The 22,113-nt window shown below is 39.1% G+C and overlaps 1 protein-coding gene across 1 annotated transcript; it reads left to right on the forward strand.

The window, feature by feature from the left end:
• The first annotated feature begins 336 nt into the window (after nucleotides 1–336).
• On the forward strand, nucleotides 337–14,556 carry gpr176 (G protein-coupled receptor 176). Its single transcript, XM_003446329.5, has 3 exons — nucleotides 337–1,326; nucleotides 7,920–8,172; nucleotides 12,285–14,556. The coding sequence occupies exons 1-3, from the start codon at nucleotides 1,095–1,097 to the stop codon at nucleotides 13,522–13,524; spliced, it is 1,725 nt and encodes a 574-aa protein (XP_003446377.1). The 5' UTR covers nucleotides 337–1,094; the 3' UTR covers nucleotides 13,525–14,556.
• The last annotated feature ends 7,557 nt before the right edge of the window (nucleotides 14,557–22,113 follow it).

Here is a 22,113-nt window from a genome sequence, read left to right on the forward strand (position 1 = left end):
TATTTTTTGTATTTTCAGCAACCATAAGAGGAATGTCGCAAGCTCCCATGAGAGTACAGACTGAACAAGACAACAGGGTCAGTGTGAAAAGACTGAAGTTAAACCTACCCTTGTTTTTGAATTTTAAAATCCTTAATCCCCGTTTTTTTTTTTTTTTTTTTTTTTTACCAATATAAAGGTTTATAGTGCTTAGAAACATGGCCATTAAGGTGAAGTAATGTAATGAAGCATTTCCTTATGTATATATATATATATATATATATTGTGATTTAACAGCCTATTAGGAATGTAGCCATCTGTTACCTTTATTTCTCGGTATCAGCCAGGCTCCTCTTCCTCCATGCTGCTTGTCATTCATAAGATTAAGTGGAGTTTCTCAGTGCTACATGAAGAGGAGGGCTCTCCTCTTCAGTCTTGCACCTCACGCTGTTAAATATTCAGTTGCAGGCTCCCCGCACCATCCAGTCTACCAATAAACGGCCTCTGACAGTGCGATTGGCAGCGGCAGCAGGAGTAACAGTCTGTCAGCCACACATATTTTTATTTATTTATTTATTTTCTGGACGGCGAGGGGTGATGGTGCTGTGTTCTCGGTGCTGCAGGCGTCGTTCCCGGAATGGACACTTCGCAAACCGGTGTGGTTTTAGGTGCACTGGGTGTCAGATAGTCCAGCATCCATCCAGCCACACTGCGCACGGATTTCAGTGACCGATTTCTGCCGTGCATCCGCATTACTGGGGAAATATGGGGCATACAGCGTAGGCTTTCCATCTCCCCGTGCTTTGATACAGGCTGGGATTATTTTAACATGTATTTTCCTCCCTAATTTATCAGACTTAATTACTGACAAAAGACCATCTCATTGCTGGCAGAGGAACGCATTTCCTGCCTGTGTCCGCGTTAAATCTTCATGGACATCTCCCGTGCAACATAAGATGTGATATGTCGATATCCCCCTTTTTACTACCAAAAAAAAAGCAGGTCAGAAATGCCCCTTTACTCTTGGCTGTTGACTCTTTGTGAGCTTTCTTGAAAAACAAACAAACAAACATCAACAACAGAAAACCCCCACAAGGATCTCGGAGTGAATCGACATGGATAGTGCAGGGAGCCGGGCAGCGATGGTGGGGGACGGTGCAGTCAATTTCACAGCAGCCCACCTCTGGCTGGATCTACTGAACGCCTCGAGCCCATCGACCCGGTGGGACAGCAGCCCGCCTGCCGAGGGCACCGGGCTGGACGAGCGGCAGCGACTCGTGCGAGAGCAAGCCTACCGGGACTTCACCACTACCGTTCAGGTTTTCATCCTCCTAGGTTCGCTGATCGGTAAGTCCGCTCAGTGCTCCCACACATTCAATGCAAACTCAATAGGGAATCATAAACATATTTAAAAAACCCAGCCTCCTTTATTTAATTACTTATTCAATTCTGCTAAATTTAGATTAAACAGCTGCACAGTTTTTGAACTACAGGGCACTGCTTTTCAAATTCAATTGAAAACAGTGAGACTCTCAGATTTGTGTTAAGAGGATCTCCCTGTGCGGACAACCTGTGTGCCAGTAGAATGTATTTGAAATATCTGAGACTTTTTCCAACGTTTATCAGTCAGCCAATCAATCATCTTTTGGTCAGTATGAAATAGTAAACTAGTATCTTCTACTAAAAGAAAAGTCAAATTACGACTAAAGAGTAAAGGATAAGAAAAGCATGACAGAAATGAGTGCGTAGGCCAGTTTCTTAGAAACAAACAAAACTGCTACAAGTGTACTACGTTATTATTATTTTTAATCTAATATCCCGTTAAAACCACCAGGAGCTGCCAAATGTAAACAACCCACTGTCCGTTACTGTCACCTGCTTACCTTGCCTCACAGTCCACTACACTAAAAATGCCAAGATGTGTTATCACTTAGTTATCCCCACATACCCCTAGGCTTCACATGATGTGTTCTGAATATAGGCTGTTTAAAAAAAAATCTCAGCCCCCTGCAGTCATGTATAAGTTTGATCAAGGTGCTAAAACCATTCAAATAATACTAAACCAGTCTCACACATAACTTCTGATTTTGTCATTTTCTGGTTTGGCGCTGGAACGTGAATATGACATGGATGTATTCCATTTAAAATAAGCAGACATACAAAATTTGCTGTATTTTTAGGTCAGCAAAGAAGAATTTTATTGTTTGTTTTTTTTTCACCAGAAAACCGATAAATAGTAGCAGTAATTTACATATTTTAAACTTCCTTAGAGTTGAATATGTGTTGACTTGACACCAGTGATGATGATGGTGGTATAAGTGTAGAAGGAGCTGTGTAGAGTGATCTTCTGCTCTTGCACACTCCTGGCTTTGACATCCCATCTCTATCATATAGACCGCCAGAAGCATAATTAACCTGCTTCTAATGATTGCTACAAATAAATGTGTTATTTGTCACAAATGTTTTTGTGTTGCCCTCTCTGCCCTGCTACAGAAAACACACACAGCCTTAGTGTTGTATGGAAACATATGGGCTCAGTGAGAAGCAGGAGAACAGCTCACCATGATGAAATATTGTGCAACTGACACAAAACGGACACAAAAAAAAAGTCCAAATGACTTGCTTTGATCCAGTGCCACCTCCTGCTGTGCAGTGCAATGTGCCGGGTCAGAGAAGCGTGCCCTGACTAGCTGTAAAAATTGCCCTCTGGCAGCATGGCTCAAAATGCCTTTTTGTTTCTCTCTGCATGCTCTACGTGTCGCAGGGAATATATACACCAACGAACCAAACCCACTTCCAGGAAGGTGAATAGCATAAATTCTCTAATGTCAATACAACAGAGCACCTTTGCATGATCGTTAAGATTCTTGGAGACATTAATGACAGCTGTCAAAAGACAATGAGTGATAAAATACAAACAGACTGTGTGTGCCATAACAGTAATAGGTTCCCCTTTGCTAATGAAATAATCATGTCGGCAGAATTATTACTGGAAAAAATAAAGATAATTAGCATCAGATATCTGAATCAATTTCAGGACCAATCAGAAACTGAACACTCAAGCAAGGCTTCATCAGTGGGCACCTTTAAATACAAGCATTATATTACCTGCAGCATAAAATGATGAGTGTTAAACTGATGACGGTTCCACAGGGCTATCTTTTGAAGTTGAGTCCCCTAAAAAAATGTTTGTGGTCAATTCTCAAGCTGCTTTTAATGATTTCAAAATAGGCTTTGGTTGTATGATAAAAGCCTAGCTGCATCATATTTATATTCAGACATCAAATATTATCATGGATGAGCAGGATATGCTGGTTCCATTATGTAGGCACTTAGTTGTCTCTATGGGGGTTTTAGTGCCCAAAAGAAAACCTGCATCACTGGCTGAAAGGGAAAAAAACCCATGCAATTTTTATGGGGAGATGTCTGTTTTGGAGGCATCTGTGTCATTAACACACTGGGCACATCAGTACAAATCGTTGAAGGATTCATGTTTATTACCTGAGGCATTTGACATGGAAAAGATAAATGTGTGGTAACTGCCTTCTGTATCTGCTTATGACTTCTTCTCTTATGGCACAGAGAGATATGCGAAGGTGAAGGAAAGTAAATGTTGCACAAACTGCACATTTGTTGAAAAGCCTTGATGTGGCAACAACCAGAGCTCATTAAATTCTCAGTGATGCGGATTGTTTTGACTTAGTTTGTGCACTTTGTATTGGTATTAACTCGCTGAATCAACCACCTTCTAGGTCTGAAATACTCAAACTCGAGAAGAATGACTTTTTCTTTTATTTAAAAGATTTTGTTTAACACACATTGTAGATGTGTGCAACAAAACAACACTAATAAGACTAATAAGTTATAACTGTAGGATCTCGTTTGAAGCTTTGAACAACATTCAGCTAAAATGCATGAATGTGAAGCATTTGAACCCTTGGATATGGATATGTAAGAAGGGTTTTTCTATCACAAATTAGGCCAGAAAACAGCCTCTCTAGTGGAAGCTGGTTGAGCCGGTTTGCTGATTAACGGGTCTGTAGAGCCACGCTCTGTTGTAAAATGCTGTTTTGGGAGTTGAATGACATATAGCCATATAGTGGTTTCAGCAAAAGTACTTTGCTGAGTACTTTGGCAGGTTGTAAATATCCCATTTAATTCCACAGTGTTCCCACCTGGATACACGTGTGTCCAGATAGGAAGTGTGTAGCTTGCCAGAGAATCATGGGGACTTGTTGATGGGTGTGGTGAAAGGCGTTAGAAGTTGGGGAGCTATTTTTACACCACTTAACCACTGTTAATGCATTTGTAACGCTCTACATTATTATCTTTAAGTTGTGTACAAACACAGTCTTCTCAAAGGTGACTGTAATCTCATTCTGACTTTGTCAAGTTTCAGAAATGTTTCTGTAACACTTGTTCTGTTTTCAGATTTGGATCAGAAGGTCATTTCTGTCTCATGTCTTTAAGGATAACCGCTTAAACCCTGGAAGGAGGGGAAAGTGCTAAATTCCAAACATGCCTAATACCTACAAAGCTGACCAGTTAGGAAATCTTGTTTGTTTACACCATAAATAAAGAGGAAATTAGTTTTACGCAGTCATTTCATTACAGAAACAGACCTAGATAGGCCCCATTAGAAAGCTGTAACTCTTCCTAAAATATAAACTAAACTGAACTGAAGAGAGAGAGGCATCAGCAGGAAATGGCCTTTCCCCCCGTCTAAATGCACAGATGTGCGAGCCATTCCAGTTTTCTTATCTCACTCTCCTAGAAAGGGAGAATGCATTCCTCAAAATTTAGATTTTTTTTAATGTATAACATTTGCAGTCATAATTATGCAGTTTCACTGATAAGGTCAGAGTTTTACTGCAAATCTCATTAATGTGTCACAGTGTGCATGGCACTGGCTGACTTTGCCAACAGTTGTATTAAGGTCTGTGGGGAATTGTGTGGCTGACTAGCTCTGCGGTTACTGCTCCTAAATGAGCCTGTCACTAAAGCTATAGGGTAATTATAAAAGCACCAGGATGTAAGTAAAAAACTGTTAAGTGTGCTTCGCATGTCGAACAGCATGTGTTTAGACATCAATAGCAAAATGATCCAGCTCAATTTGAAGCAGACCACGTTGCTGCTACCACTAGTTAGGGTGCCATTTGTTAAGCGGGCAAAATAATCATCTGTACTGTTTGCGCTCTCTCGCTATTGGCTGCTCTGACTATGGTTACCAAGGTGTTTCTCAAATGCCCAGCGAGCATTTTGGGCTCATAAGTACAAAGTGATGTTGTTTTTTCAGACAATACAAGTCCTGAAAAAACAAAAAACAACCATAAAACGATTTTTGTTTTTTGTCACAGCAGTTTTTAATCTTTGGCAGCTACCAGTTTCTATGAGTATTTAACAGAGATTAAATTTGGTTTTAATTTTCTGTCTGAAATCTATAAAATAAAAGTCAACTCTTGTATTTTGATTATTGAAATCTGCTTTGAACATTACATGGTAGCATGACTCTAGACAAAAATATCTTAAGTAACAGTTTTATAGCCTTATAAATGTAGTATCCCACTTTCTTTCTTTCTTTTTGTTTTGAAAGACTGGGTGTTAATTGCCTCACATTAGAGACCAAAGGCAGCAAGATAAAATGTCAACATACCGTATGAACAGACATTTGTAATAAACATTCTTTTTATGTAGTTTGCATTTGAAATAATGAATATTTGTGCTGATTTAATTATTCCACATTAGTCAGCCTAGCAGAATGTACTTTTACCAGGGTTTCCCCGAAATACCACGCCTCTGTGCTATTCTGTATCACAGCATGTTAACTGAGTTCTGCATAGTTAAAGCACACCATGTCCTGCTGAAAACAGCTTCTTCCGCCTCCATTTGAAACCTCCTGAGGTACATAACAACAGAAATCAGGGATGTTATATACGACCTTGCTTTCATAGAAAAGGTCTTTTTTTCTCTCTCTCACGACTGTTTCATTTAGTTTTATAAACTATGGTTACTTTTCTATTCCCCCATCCACCAGATGATGAGTGCGTTTTTCTTCTGACAACCTGAGGCCTTTTTTTAAGCACAGGTCTCAGGGAAGACGTGAAACGGTTTCCTTCACTGCAGAACATCTTGCTCTCAGCCAGAGTGCAGCTAACACTCTGTGGGTAATTACTTTTGAAGGAGCTGAAATCACACATGGTCCCGTGTGACCTGACATGAGTTAATGCAGTGCAAGAAGGAAAAAGTTCACCTTTTGAAACTTAATTACCATTCATTACCACTTTGTCACTCCAAATTATGCAGAGAGAAATAGAAACATAAAAATGTTGTAGTTTCTTTCTTCCTTGCAACCGTCAATTGTGGTCTCGCTTGGTTCAGGTGGAACTGATCCTGCAAAACTGCAAAGATAATCAGTATGATCAATAATTATGATAGAAATCAACCAATGTTTAAAACCATTTCAATCCTTATATGCCTTATAAAACATTATTAGATGGTATTTAGTGAAGTACAGTGGAAGACTTTTCTATGAAAACATAACCTGATTTAACCAGTGCCACCTGGCAGTTTGTTGCCTTCTGTCGTGTGATTGGCAGAAGAGTCTTGAAAAGGAAGTGTGTGAGTGGGGTGGGGTCAGTTCTCTTCTGTGTGAATTCCAGGAGGCGATGGTCTTAATCTGGTGTGAGTGGGTATGATTAGTGTGAGGTCACAAGGTTTTATGGTTGAATTTGTCTACAATGACTGTCTCCTGTTGTCCTTTTCGAGTTAGATGCAGTTGCAGTTTTGTTTTAGTAAGTTCCAGCTTGCAGGCTGTTAGATGTAAATGATTGGGAGGATGTCTTGTGAGGGTGGACTGTTTTTTTTGTTGTTTTTTTTTTTTTTTATCCCTCTTTGAACCTGGTACAAGTGACATATAGCACGAATTTGTTATTGCTGATGTAAATTTATTTCATTTGGCTATTTTTTTATTTTATGCTTTAGTGGCACCTGCATCACTAATTTTGTCCTGTTCTCTGCCATCAAGTATTTACAAGAAGGCACTGTCCCCCGAACAATTTTCATACTTTTTTCAAAAAACCCCCCAAAAATAAAAAGAATAGAAAAGAAAGAGCAAGTCTAGGAGCTGAAACTCCTTGAAACGACACAGCCTTTTTGCAGTAAAATGAAGGTAAAAAAGGGTGTCCAGATGCAAATAATAACATTGAAATTGAACTTCCCCCCAATTTTTTTTTTTTTTGTCAAATTCATAATGAGTTTGATTTTGATTTTAAGCAGTATTCTTGGTAGCGGATGCCTCGTCCTGCTGTGAGGCAGCTTCTAATCTAATGTGTAAAGACTTCCAGTTCACAGATGAGTTCATTGATGGCAAGTGTAAAACAAGCAGATTGAAAGTGAAACATTTTCTTTTCTTTAGTTCATCTGTCAGTTGGCTTAAATCTCTTCTTACTCTTCAGTCTGTGAAGTACTTGCATTCCTTACATCGTTCAGTCGCAGTGTTTGTGCTGGATGGACGTCAGGAATAAGCAGCTGAGAAATCATTCATCTGTGCTATAGCAGATCAGTAAGATAATAAGCCTTCCTTCCTGTCAATGGGCAATTTAGTCTTCAAGCTAACCAGGTCTTTTCTTTGAGATCTATGGTGTGCCTGGTAGAAACTCATACCAGCACAACAAAAGGAAAGGGCTGCTTGTACCAGCATTCAGGTTTCCAGTCTTTATTTAAACAGAGTTAGGCTTATGACAACACAGACTGTAGAATTCAAGTTTTTGTATGTGAACTGATAATCTGACCATAATTCTACACTTTAACTCAAGATTAGAAAACCATATTGTGTTGTGACCATATTTCACATTTGCTTGGATGCAGGATAGGTGATTAGTAGGCAAACTACTAATCTAATTTTATTCTAAATCTTTAAACATCTTTCTTTCTCTCGACAGGTAATGCCACTGTGTTGTGGTGCACCTGCTGCACAAACATCTTTAAAACAGTGACCAATCGATTCATCAAGAACCTGGCATGGTCTGGTATCTGCGCCGGCCTGGTGTGCATCCCCTTTGATGTGGCACTCGGAGCCAATCCTCGGTGCTGCTTGTGGCTTCACACGCTGGTGCTCTGCAAAGCTCTCAAGTTCCTCCACAAACTCTTCTGCTCTGTCACCATTCTCAGCTTCAGCGCCATTGCATTGGACAGGTAAACACAAAAACATGATACTTTTCAGTGTATACACAGAATTAAAGTAGATAGGGGCAGCATAATTTGTTTTCAGTCATCAAGTGTGGTTTGCGCTTGAAATGACAAAACCCAAAGAGCCCTCTATCCTTTCAGTAAAATGAGTGATGTGTTTATTTTTTCTCACTTCAGGTTTGTAGCCAGAATCACTGCGTTTAAATTATGCTTTTGAAAGACACTAACATGCACCTCCTACTCACCTCTCTGTATTTGGATGGACCGCTTGGGGCAAAAAAAAAGTGGGTCCTTTATATCAGCTCAGATCAGTTTGTCAATATGTTGCTTAGCATAGTCAACTCAGCTAATTCTCTTTCCTTAAACACCTGGAAAGATTTTTTAAAGCAGACAAACATCTCTACACCTTCTTTTAACACCCTGTTAAGAGGGGGTATAGGGTTGTGATTGGTGGAGCGTGTGTCCCAGGCCTCCCAGTACCACTTTGAATTTGCTGAATTTGTAAGTTTGCTCACTTACAACTAAATGAATAGTCTGTCATTTTATGGTAGTTTCATTTTAATGGAGAAAAGAAAAATTACCAACCAAAAATCCAGAAAAAAAAAACATTACACAAAGATTTTAAATTGATTTTCATGTCACTGAGTGAAATAAGTATTTCATCCTCTAGCAAAACACGCCTTAGTACTTGGTGGAGAAACACTTTTTTGCCAAGCACAGTGATAAGACACTTCTGGTAGTTGGTCACCAGGTTGAACCTCATCTCAGGTGGGATTTTCGCCCACTCCTCTTTACAGAAACTTTCCAACTCCTTTAGGTTTCTTTGCTTTCGCTTGACAACTCAAAGCTTCAGCGCTCTCCACAGATCTTCTACAGGACTGAAGTCTGGGAACTGGCTAGGACTCTCTATGACCTTAATGTGCTTCTTCTTTAGCCACTCCTTTGTTAACCTGGGGTTAATGTTTGTAATTGTCACGCTGGAAGACCCATTCACAGGTCATTTTCAGTGTTCTGGCTGAGGGAAGAAAATTCTCGTTCAAAATGGCTGTACGTGGCCCTGTCCATTGGCTCCTCGATGCAGTGAAGTCATCTTGTACCCTTAGCACCTCCGTGCTTTACTGTGGGGATGATAGGGTGGTTTGGGTCATCCTCAGCATTTCTCTTCATCCCAACACAGCGGCTCACGCTGATGCCAAAGAGCTCGATTTTGGTTTCACCTGACCCCAGGACTTTCTTCCAAACCTTCTCTGAATCCTTTCCATTACAGCGTAGTGTGTTACCAATGATGTTCTTGGTCCAAACTGCCTTGAGATCATTAACATGCTCCTCCTGTGTAGCTCACCCCATGAGGCATGATCTGGCTCCAGACATGGGATGATTGATGGTCATTATATTCCTTCTAGTTCCAAATAATCACACCAACAGTTCTCACCTTCTCATAAAGCTTCTTGCTGTTGGTCTCGTAGCCCATTCCCGTCTTGTGCAGGTCTACAATCATGTCCCTGATGTCCTTTGACAGCTCTTTAGTGTTTCCCGTGGTGGTAGAGAGGTTTTAATAGAAGAAATTGATTCTCTGGACAGGTGTGGTTTGTACACATAAATTGAGATCAGGAGTATTTGTCATTGTTTGAATGATTGAACGCAATCTGTCTGCCACATTAGCACACAGACTCTGACTTGCTCGTAGGGGATGAAATACTTATTTCACTCACTGATATGCAAATCAATTTTGAACCTTTATGTAATTTACTTTTCTGCATTTTTGTAAATGAGCAAACCTATAAAATCAACAGCTGATAGTTATAATTATTTCCCCACTGTATCTCAGCTGAAGTATTTGAAGCATATTGTTTAACTAGTTTAATTTTATTTTCTCAAGCTATACCCTTTAATTAACCTTTTACTTTCATTAATTACTGGAAGTGGGTGCTGGTTATGTGTATAATATTTCCTAAAACTGTGCCTAAAGCTGACTATTGACTATTTCCTGTTGTGCACTTTGTCCACAGTTGACCTTTCTCACAGAATTTTCCCAGCTGATTCTCTTGTACAGAACTCATGTGTAAAAATGACTGTAGTTGGTCAGAGTGGCTGTAATGTTTGTATTTTCTCCACACCAGTGTTGTCTCTGCCTAAAGAAATTAATTTTTAAAAAATCCAGTAAGAAAATAGAAAATTGGCATAGAAAACAGTGGGTAGCCTAAGTACAGATGCACAGACTTATATGAAATATAAAAAAATATACTTATAAAGTATTGAGAAAACCTAAAAGAATTCCTTTTTCAGAATTGTATACATGACATATTATGATATGATATTTATTGAATCATGTTTTTATCTCTTTGCATGTTGCAGCTTAAGATAACGCAGCTTCTGTATATAGTGCAGAAAAAAATAGCAAGTATCATAAATAGACATGTTCAAAATGGAACACAAAAGTGCACAGAAGCCACATTTTTCTGAATATTAATTTATAATTTTAAAATATACCATAGATAATATGGATGACTGCAGTAGTACGTGAATATCCTCTACCAACTTTATGGTGATTGCAGGGAGACTTTGTATTGTTGCAACCTCTTCCTAGCCCTCGTTTCACTGCTATAGAGATTATGTTGCCTCCATAGCAACTGGTACAGTCAGAATGATATCAAACCAATGAATTATTTATTCTCCAGGAGGGTAATCGAGGCTGTAGATATTCTGTACACAGGTTGGGACTGCAGTGTACATACACACGAACACACACAATCATACTGCAGCACAGACAAGATAGTCAAGGGACATCGTAGTAATGACTTTTTCATTTCGTTTACTCTCCTTATGAGTAAGGAAAAACAAAAGGATGTGAGGCAATCTGCATCCTATTATCTGCACTGCAGTTATCAAGAGATCACCCATATAATTTTAACCTCTGCAGAAGTTAATATGCCATGGATAAATGAAAATTCTTTGATCTAAAAAGGGCTAAATGTTCATGATTGAATGTTTCCAAAGTGGCCACTAAAAATGGCACATATGGCTTTATTTTTAGATAACTGAGCTTTGTCCAATTCCTGTGGAATTTCCTGTTTTTCCTGTTTATAAAATACCTCAAAATGGCTGTGACAAATACTAAGCCTATGTAATACAATAAATATGTGAAGAGACTGCAGGATAAATTTAGTAACTACATAAAACCCCCCAGAAAACTGCACCTCTCACCTTTTTGTCTATTTGGAGCTTGTATAATGGATTCATTAATTTTATACCAGCACTACCTTTCTACTAAAACCCCTTCAAGCTCATACGTCAGTATTTTTGTCGTTTATTTTAAAATAATTTTCACATAAATCACCATAAGATGGATTTTCTTGAGCATTTTCAGTATGCCTGGACTCCAGGTGATACTCTGGCTTAGGAAAAAGCTTTTTTCACAGTGTGAACATCACCAAAACTACGCCTCCTTTGATTTGCTACAGGTCTCAGGATGTAAAAAATTCTCCCCTGGGGAAAGCGCCCAATTTGAATGTTATCAGACCATTTAATAACCATTATCAGCTGTTATCAGCCCTGTAGCTATTGCCAATAGATGCTCTCCTCTACAATCAGGCTAAGAAGGCAGTTCGCTATTGTATTCAGTGATAAACAGAAGGAAAAACACATACTACATCGAAGAGCTAAGTAGCAAGTATAGCTTAGTAACAAGTGCTTAGAGTTGTGAGTGGTTTATTTATTTTGTTGAGCCAGAAGTCACAACTTTTTGGATGAGAGATTGCTAAATTAGCAGCTAACGCTAGTTGGCTTTGTCAGCAAGCTAGCTCCAAATAACTCAAAAGAAATGGCTTGTAAGAAATGTTCTAACACGAGGCATCTCAAACATGTGTGGCACTTGAGTAAAGTGGAATAAAGCCTTCCTCACAGCCCCAGATGTGGATTTTTGCTTCTATTTTAGCCTGAAAACAGATTACTCATTACTTCTTCCATTCAGCAAGGCAAGAAAGCCTTCTCTGAATAAGCCTCTAGAAGGTGAAGTAGGAAACGCATAATGGACATTGAGTGGGTTTATAACATTGGAAATGGATAAAAATATCAAATGCATGTTGTTAAGCATTGAATTACTATCTTTCTGTCTGTAGATACTACTCAGTGTTGTACCCACTGGAGAGGAAAATCTCAGACGCAAGATCTCGAGATCTGGTCATCTATATCTGGGTCCATGCAACTGTGGTCAGCCTCCCCGTGTTTGCTGTGACCAATGTGACCGATGTGTACGTGACCTCATCCTGCTCAAATGACCCCGCCCGCTCGCTGAGTCACATGGTGTACGTGTTGATCTACAACATCACCACAGTGATCCTCCCCCTGGCTCTGGTCTTCCTTTTCATGCTTCTGATCCGTAGAGCACTAAGTGCCAGCCAGAAGAAGAAGGTGATCATCGCAGCCCTGCGAACTCCCCAGAACAGCATCTCTATCCCATACGTGTCCCAGAGGGAAGCCGAACTTCATGTAACTCTTCTGGCTGTGGTACTGGCTTTCTCAGCTTGCAGCGCGCCCTATGGGGCCTTAGTATTTTACCGCACTATTTTGGCAGACGCTAAAGAGCTGCCTGTCTCACTGTATCTCACAGCCCTCTGGCTTCCTAAGGTATCCTTGCTCACCAACCCACTTTTGTTTCTGACTGTTAACCGCTCAGCGCGTCACAGCTGTCTGGACCTGCTGGCCAGGATTCACAGACGTTACAGCCGCCGTAACGTGGTTAGCACTGGAGGTCTGGCTTCTTTAGGACCAGATGGCGTGATTGGGGAACCAGTAGGACTGGAGACTGCTGGTCGATCTGGAAGCCAGCTTCTAGAGATGTTTAACATTGGCCAACAGCAGATCTTCAGACCGTCTGAAGAAGAAGAGGAGGAGGATGTGGAGCATGATGTGGAGATCCCATCTCAAGGATCAGGAGAAGGCTCAGGGCCCAAAGATGACCAGAAAGGTGGGTCAAGAATGGGAAGCCTCAGAGGTGAAGTGATTACCAAAAAGGACTCTCTGCAGGGCACAGGAGGAGGGCTGGTTATCACCAAGGAGGTACCTCCTTCAATTATAGCACCCCGGGCCTCTCCAGTCCATACATGCGCTTATGCCTCTTCATCACAAGTAGCACCTGCTACACCTACAGAAGCAGAGGACTCCCCACAGTTTGGTTTTGGACCTTTTGAGCTGCCACCTCAGTGGTTACCTGAGACCAGGAATAGCAAGAAAAGGCTACTGCCGCCGCTGGGTAACACGCCTGAGGAGCTGATCCAGACCAAAGTGCCAAAGCAGAAGCCAGAACGCAGGATCAGCAGGAACAACAAGGTCAGCACAATTCCCACCGTGGATCCATGAACTGTACCATTGGCTTCTGATCTGCAACACTGGAAAAATCAGAACTCCATATCCCCAACCGGGCCTGGGAGAAGACAATGATGTCTGCATGGTTTCTTCTGGTTCCTTCTTCTGATTTGCAGTTGTAGCCCTTGTAGAAGTTCAGGTTTGACATTTTACTGCATAAAAGCAGGTTCCCTGAAGCACTGTATTTCCATTTGTGAATCAATTTGATATCAATATAATATTTCTAGTCTGACAAATATGTCCATTCCATCCAATTTCACAGCTTTTCGAGAGGTCCAGTTTTATAATAAAGGACTTCCACAATGACTCCATGATGAAGGAACACAGATACCTTCATAAATCTGTCTTTTTATTGGAGGTGACATCAGTAGTCAAACAACACTGTACAAATCCAATTATCTCGAGGGATGCACTGATAATGGATAATATATTTCCACAGCAAATAATCAAGCAAGTATTATGGACCTGCTAACAAAACAGTTTTTAAAAATAGTTCTAATCTGATTGCACTCTGTATATGAACACATCTCAGTGTTGGTCCTTTCACTTAACCCATTGTGGGACTTTTCTTTTCTATGTTTGATGAGTTTTACGAAATGTTTTGGGTGTTAACAAACTGTATGCCGCCTTTGTTTTTTGTCAAATTCCACTTTCTGAACATTTCTTGTAATGTCTATAGATGTTGTCGTGATTTTCACTTTCGATGTGGATGGTTTTCATAAGATTAAAACACTGACGTAGAGTATGCAAATACAAGTTTACAATGTGAAACAATCAGAGTTCAACTGTGTGTTCAGTCTTGGTTTCTGGAAGTGCATCACATATACTGAAATCTGCAGGTTCATGCAGACTGGGGATCTTTTAGCCACCCTTACATCAATCTTAACGATTTCTCACAGATTTCCTGAAAATCGGTTGCTCAATTAAAATGTTGTATAATAAGTAAGAGCAGAGATACCAAGTGCACATTTTATATCATCTGACGCTCTGTAAAACATGTTTCCTTTTAAATATCTCTGACTGACACTTCTGGCTCTGTCTCCTTTGTGATGCAGAATTCATCAGTAACAGCTTTGACCTGCACCTTTGGCTGAGGTAAACAGAGCTGGGCTACACTTCAAATATTTGTCAAGCCGTGACTCCCTTCGGGGCTACCCACAATTCCTTGCTATGTCCACAGAGGAGCTGAATCTATGCTGCATCCTACCCATGCTGTTATCAGGCGAATCGTTCACTCATGCTTGACTTGAAATAATATCCACCGGTGCTACTTAAAAGCAAGAGAGAGATGAGTAATAGCTTTATTCAAATACATTGGATGCAGCAGTGACTTTTTGAGCGGTCAGGCTGTGTGTGGTAGTTGCTGTAATAGATATAGTGGATATACCGAGCTGAAAATGTTATTCAGTGTTGCACAAAGGGGAAGATTATTGATTGTTTCCTAGAATATTGACTTGTATTTCCCACCCAAATTGATTCAAGGCTTATTCAAATACCCTAACCCGATTCTCTTGCAATGATCAAGGGTTTGACAACAGAAATATTATAACTGTAAAAAGAGTAGTCACACTAAGGTTTAGAGTCTGCTTCCTAAATGAATACTGTAGTTCTTGACCTTGGGAAGGTCTTACCATCAGGTTGGTTAAAATGCCATTCTGAAGCTTTTGATCAGTGCCAGTAATGAATTTTTAGTTTAAGCTCTTAGGCTAACATGGCCCTGAAGAAGAAAGACAAAAAGAAAAGCGGAGTTATGTAAATTCAGGTCAAATATTGAATTATACAATCAAAACCCACAGAAAACTAAATCAGTGTTGGTTTCCCTAAGCTGTTCCGTGAGGCAAGTCCATGTGTGCCACTGCATTTTGTAACTTGTAGAGTACACTGCGTAAGTCTTGAGTCAGCCCCTCCCTTTTCTTTATATTTTGCTAAGAAAATGGGAAATGGGTGCAGTGATTTATTGAAACATTTGCAAACATAAATATGCAACTTGGTATGCAAGGCAAAAACAGAGTTTGCACAATTCTAACGAGCTTGAAAATCAATATTTTGTAGGACCACCTTTTATTCTTCAATACCACTGACTGAAATGACAGCACCTCCATCATGTATTACAGATGGCTGTAGACACTCAGTGTTGTACCTCTTGACCTCCCGTGTACAATGATTTGTACCAAAAAATTTAAATCCACCACTCCATAACATCTGTTGTCACTGTGCAGTTCTTGTGAAATTTGGTATATATCAACTTTTTCTCCCTGTTTCTCTTGCTTCCTGATTTCTTGACAGCCACCCTTCCACTGAGACCATTTCTTCTGTTGAGGCTTCAGTGAACAGTAGATGGATCAGCTGAAATGCAGATGAATCTCTCATGTCCAGTGTCAGGTCTTTGCTGTTTGCTGGGCATCACTTTCAGATACTATTAATCTGCTGCTGATACTTTAGGCACTTGTCACTTCTTCTTTTGTCTTCCAGTGATTCAGTTTCATTATTTTTATTAAGGATATGCTACACACCAAGGTCAAAGATGCCACATTTTTGGCTAGTAATTTTTTGCGATTCACCTTGTTAGTACTAAACCTCCCCAAACTATTAATCAAATATTGTTAAGTTCACCCAAAGAATTAGTAAAAAATATCTTTTTATTTAATCTAAATTAATTAATTTATTTACTTATTAATTTGCAGCTGGTTTCTGGTAACTAAGTGCCTAAAAATAAAACTTAAAATAGCTCTTTACTCAGTGTTAAGTGGCTTCACAAAAGAACAAACCAAACACAGAAAAAAAAACATTCCTTGGTCAATTCTCCGGAAAATTATCAGGTCCAAGGACTGGACTGAAAGTGAAAAGGAGCCAAAGAAAAGATTTCAAGGTCCTTCAGAAAGCCTGGAGAACTATTGTACAAGACCATTTAAGAAAATTATGATAACATCTGGCTCGAGACCTTTGCACGATATTGGACAACTGCAAAAAAATTTATAAAGTGAACATTTACTGTTTGAGTACTCTGTATCTATAGATAGAGAAGTAATTTCTGCTTACTTAAAAAAATAACATAAAATAATTTAAACTTCTATCAAAGTGAAACCCAGTTTGTTCAAGTAATTGCTGGATAGTGGAAATGACATAAGAGAGTGTGATACTGAAAGCGCTTCATAGGCAGTGATTGACAGTGAGGGGGATAACCTAATCTCTGACAGAAAATTGGGTCATGTTCTTGTGTGAGATGCAGCTAAATACCACTGCAGACAACTCTCAATTTAAAGAAAGCATAAAAATAGAAGTGTCTGGCTGAAATCATCAGAAGGTTTTTCTTTTCTCATGGCCTCGGCTGGATCCATCATCTGTCCGGAGAAGTTGCTAATGCTAAAAAAGAACGAACGAAAACCAAACATCACTTCTGAGAAAAACTATAAAAAAGTGTTCTGTGTCTTTGAATCAGATGTAATAAAATGTAAAATTTACTGATAAGGTTATGGGAATAATTCATGTCATAGCGGAACTTGAAAACTGAAAAAAATCATACAGGGAGTGACACATGCAGAGAAGCTGCAGGTGTCGTGGTAGGTTGATGTGGTCCAAATGGGCCACGAAAAAAGTGCTTCTGTTTCACCATCCAATCAAAAGAGGATATTTTGTACCAATATAAATATGATGCAGGTGTGCTTTAAAATTTTGGCTTTCCCTTTGGTGTCCTTGGGCAACAGGATTTGTGCTCCATTTGTATTCTTTGGAAAATCAACTCATAAGGCACCATGTACAGAGGACTCCTTGCACTTGCAGGAAAATACCAATATTTTCGGTTTACTCCTGCTGTGGCTGAGCTTTAGTCATGTTGTCAAGGATTTTGTTATTGTGACTAACGGGGTGGTCAATGTCTAGATGTATTAGAAGCAGTTCAGTGGATTACCACCTACATAAAAACTCTAATGTATTATGTCATTTGAAAAGCTGCTGAATTTAGGCATGCTAACCAAAGAGCCCCCTCGTCTTTTATTAGTCTGAAACTGTCTCTTGTTATGTGACTCGCAAAGATAGTTGAAAAAAACTAAGCAAAACATGCTTCAACATTTTTAATTACAGCAAATTATAGCAGCTTCAATCCAGACTGCAAGAGTTTAATCTTCTTTGCCGTCTTTGTAAGAAGGAGCACATGACAGATTTTTGAGTAACTGAAGCGAGAGAACAAAGTCTGTATTTATTATCAGCTTTGGTTTGTTGTAATCTAACCACGAATTGTCGTCACTGGTTACCGTCCTTGTTTTTTTCCCTTTTATGGAAGATAGTATTGGATTTTAGGTGCTGTTTACCAAGTCAGTGGACACGATCAATTCGGTGGTGCCATTAAGAAGTAAAACCAAAGATAATGATGGAAATGCTATGACAAAGTAGCATGGAAATGTTGTTTAGTCATATAATTTTAAATTCATGTATTTCATTAAAATAAAACAGTAGTTATGTAGCACATTTCAAGATAAATATTACAAAGTACATGACAATCAAAGACAAAAAGTTACCCAAAAGCAAATTTAAAGAGATTTAAAAAGCTTAACCTACTTTTTAAGAGACCACTGAGCCTCCAGCTTCTGGGTTCACCGGGAGAGAGTTAAAAAAAACCCCTAAAACTCTCTTTTCTTTGCCTTGTATCATGCAAAGCCAGCAGGCCCTAATCACTTAACCTCAGGGGACCTCCTGAGCATGTATGGAAAAAGTAAAAGTAAAAGTTCACTGGCCTAGAATTTCAAAGTGGATAGTCAGTGTAACAGAATCATCAAATGTGCGATACAAGCATTTATAAGACTGGATCAGAAGCCTTACAGCAGAACTTCAGATATTCTGAGGAGGTTTTATTCAGACAAGTAAACAGAGAATAAATCCAAATAATATGAAATAAAGGCATGAATGAATCATCTCCAATTCAGAGTGTGATACAAAAGAACTAAACTTACCGATATTTTGTAAGTTTGCTCCTTCTTAAGAGTTGACTCAAGGTTCCTTATAGAAGATTGAGCAAATGTGTCAAGGGAACCTGAAGTTTCCATTACCTTAGGCACAAGTCTGTTGGAGCCACAAACAAGTTCTTCTCATTTTTCTTCAGTAAGTTGACGATAATTGCCAACTATTCAACTTTTATTACAGTACCTATGCAAGTTCTCTAACTAAGAAACGTCTTGGGTCTCATAAGAGAGAGATGATGTCACCTACATAGCAGCGAAAAGAAATGTCCTTCAGCGTGCTCTAAATGTGCTGGAGAGGGATCTGATACAACAGTAAAGGCCCCAAAACAGAACCTTGGGGCACACCGTAGACAAAACTGAAAGATGACCTGTACTTTAGAAGCAGTCGTAAAAATGGGATTTTTTTGAAAGACAATCACTCAAAAGCAGGCCAAGCTATACCCATCCAGTAACTCAGATAATCAAGCATAATGTGATGATCAACAGAGATAAGTATAACAGAGCAATGTCCTGCATCACCATACACCAAAATGTCATTGGAGACTCTAAGAAGAGCAGCTTCAGAGAAATAAGCACCACAAAAGTCAGATAAAAAAATGATCAATAATGTTGTATTTGTCTAGAACAGCTGTAAGCTGCTTCTCAAAACCTGTTCTAGAAACCTAGCAATAAAATCTAATTACAAGGTTGGTCTGTAACTAGAATGTTTTTTTGAAGTGGGTGGATGATGGCATTCTTAAAATAGACAGGGACCCGACCAGAGTGAAAGATTCAGGTAAAATGTCAGAGGAGCAAGAAGATGCTCTCTTGAAATAAAAAATGGGAGGACTATTATTAACTGGAACCTAAACAGCCAAAAGCAGAGGCTCTTCTAGCAGATATATAACCCACCATCATATTAAATAAAATCAGTTCATGATTGCAAATGGCTTTAGCTTAAAAAACAGTTTTAGAAAGTCTGGTGTGGTGCACTTCCAGAAGGAAAAATTCTCAATTTAATAGCTGAGAAATCTAGTCAAAACATCCTTAAAAAGTAGTTAAAGTAATATCATGCTGTCATTGTCAAAAGGAATCAATCGACTACACAGTTTGAAAGCCATAAGTGAGCTGCTGGTGAAGAGTAGAAACAACACACTGACAACAAAGATAACAGGTAAGACTGTTTTAAGAGTTCACCCAGTCTAGTTTAGTATTTTTAACAAGTCCTGCAAACCAAACAACAATATTACTTGTCTATACTGTTAGAAACTGTAGTATCTTATGTAAAAAGATGATGTAGATTATAGTTAGTCAACAATCAGGGTTTGGGTTAAAATATATTCAGCTTCAAGGCTAATTGGCTAAGTGGTTAAGGGCTGAAAGTGATCATCCATTAAAGAATATTGACCACTGGTGAACTAGACTCAATGAAATTAGATTAAAATCTGCATATTAATATGCAGGACTTTGTGGTCAGAGTTCTATTCACCAGGTTTGAGCAGGCTGTTGCGTGCATAGAGGTAAACAGGCCATGAAGAGAGCAGAAAAGGGAATGTCCTAGCTGAAATGCAATCTTAAAAACATCATCTATCATCTGAATAGTTGCTCATAGCTTTATTTAGAAAAAAAAATGTAGTGGAAAAACTGAAAGTTGGCCTGTATATCCGCTGGCTACACTTGAAGCCTCAAAAAACTGGCCTTTGACCTCGGAGGCTAAGTCCGCAGACGAGCTGATGGGTTCCCAGAGTGGCTAAAATAGCAAACAGCAGACTTCAAATTGAATCCTTTTGGCTGTGTCACATCCTCAAACTTTATGCAACATCCCGTTTGGGAAGAATGGTCTTGAATGGAATTTTGATGTTATTTTGATGATGTGACATGTGTGACATTTAACTGTTAATTCTAAGCAACTTACACTGCTTGTGGGAAGTAATAAAAATAATCTTCTACAAGAAATAAACACTGACTATAAATAACACAAGTAGCCTCTTGGGTCAAAGTCTGAGGGCATATAAAGGCACCAAACTACTTCTGCCTTTGCTTGTTAAACACAGCTGGTAGTTTGTGATGGAAAATGTAATATACAGTTGTGGTCATAAGTTTACATACATCATCGTGGGCATGAATGTCACGGTAATTGTGGACTTTTCTTTTCCCAGGGTGGAATGGTTGTCCAGCATACATCCTAAATGACTTTTTTAAAAAACCCAAAAGACCCAACAAGAATTGGTTGCACAGTTTGGAATTTGTTTTCAATTTAATTCTAACCCAACAGGGTAAATAAATATGCATACAGACTCAAATACGAGAAATCCCACTAAGATTTAGTTAAATGTTTCTTAGCAAGCTGTACCTCAACCAGAAGCTTTTGGTAGCCACACTGTTAAAAAAACGTCTTAAAAAAACAGTAATATTCCGGCAGCTGGGGCGCCAAAATACTACCGTAAAATAACAGAAAATAACTTCCTCATAAAAATACGGTTATTTCCAGTAATGACAATACAATTTGTTGCGCTAATTTTACATGGGATCTTGCCTTTTTCAAGTGATTTTAAACATTAAATTAGGAACATGTTAATGTGATTAAACAATGAAATTATCTATAAATAGGAAAAAAAAAACGAATCCTAAAAAGACAGTAATATTCCGGCAGCTGGGGCGCCAAAATACTACCGTAAAATAACAGAAAATAACTTCCTCATAAAAATACAGTTATTTTCAGTAATGACAATAGAGTTTGTTGCGCTAATTTTACATGGGATTCTGCCTTTTCCAAGTGCTTTTAGACATTAAATTAGGAACATTTTAACGTGATTAAACAATGAAATTACCTATAAACAAGGTCAATGAATGTGGCAATATGAACCATAATACGTAAATGCACAGAAATATACAGTTAACAGTTGGTTTAAATAATAATGGATTGCATGCCCTGGGACAGACTGACAGAGGCGAGGCTGCCATATCGCACCATCGGCCCCTCTGGCCATCACCAGTAGGCGGTAGGTGAAGAGTCTTGACCAAGGACACAACGACAGAGAGTGTCCGAACCGGGGCTCGAACCGGCAACCGGCATCATTGTCCTGCTGGAACACCTAAATTTATACAAATTTAGGTCATCTGGCTATTAATTGAAGCAAAAATTGAAGAATTTAGAGGTACTCGTCCTCCTTCATTATTCCATATTTTGTGTGCAACGTAACAGTACCATTGGGAGCAAAATGGCCCCAGAGCACGATGATCATCATCATGCTTGACAGTTGTGACACTGTTCTTAGGTTTAAAAACCTCACCTATATTCCTCCAAATGCACCTTTTGGCATTACGGCCAGAAAAGCATTTTCCAGTTTATGGCAGGTTTGAACCTTTTGGTGGTTCCTGGGTTATTCCTGAACATACGACCCAATTTCCTCACATCTGAGGGTCTTCCTTCACAGTTTAGCAAAGTGCTTAGACATTCAAATAACTTATATAAATGTATAGATCTCCTTCTTAGATCTTTACTGAGTTTTACGACCTTCCCATTGTTCTGAAAATCTGTTAGTTCAGTGAGTGCTTCCAGAGGAACCCTTTTCATGCTGGCAAAGAGAAACGCTAATAGGCCTTTGCCTTGTCAAGTGAAAGGATATTGTAGAACTATCGGAATATA

Source organism: Oreochromis niloticus, linkage group LG15 (assembly GCF_001858045.2).
Source record: "Oreochromis niloticus isolate F11D_XX linkage group LG15, O_niloticus_UMD_NMBU, whole genome shotgun sequence".
NCBI classification, from domain to species: domain Eukaryota; kingdom Metazoa; phylum Chordata; class Actinopteri; order Cichliformes; family Cichlidae; genus Oreochromis; species Oreochromis niloticus.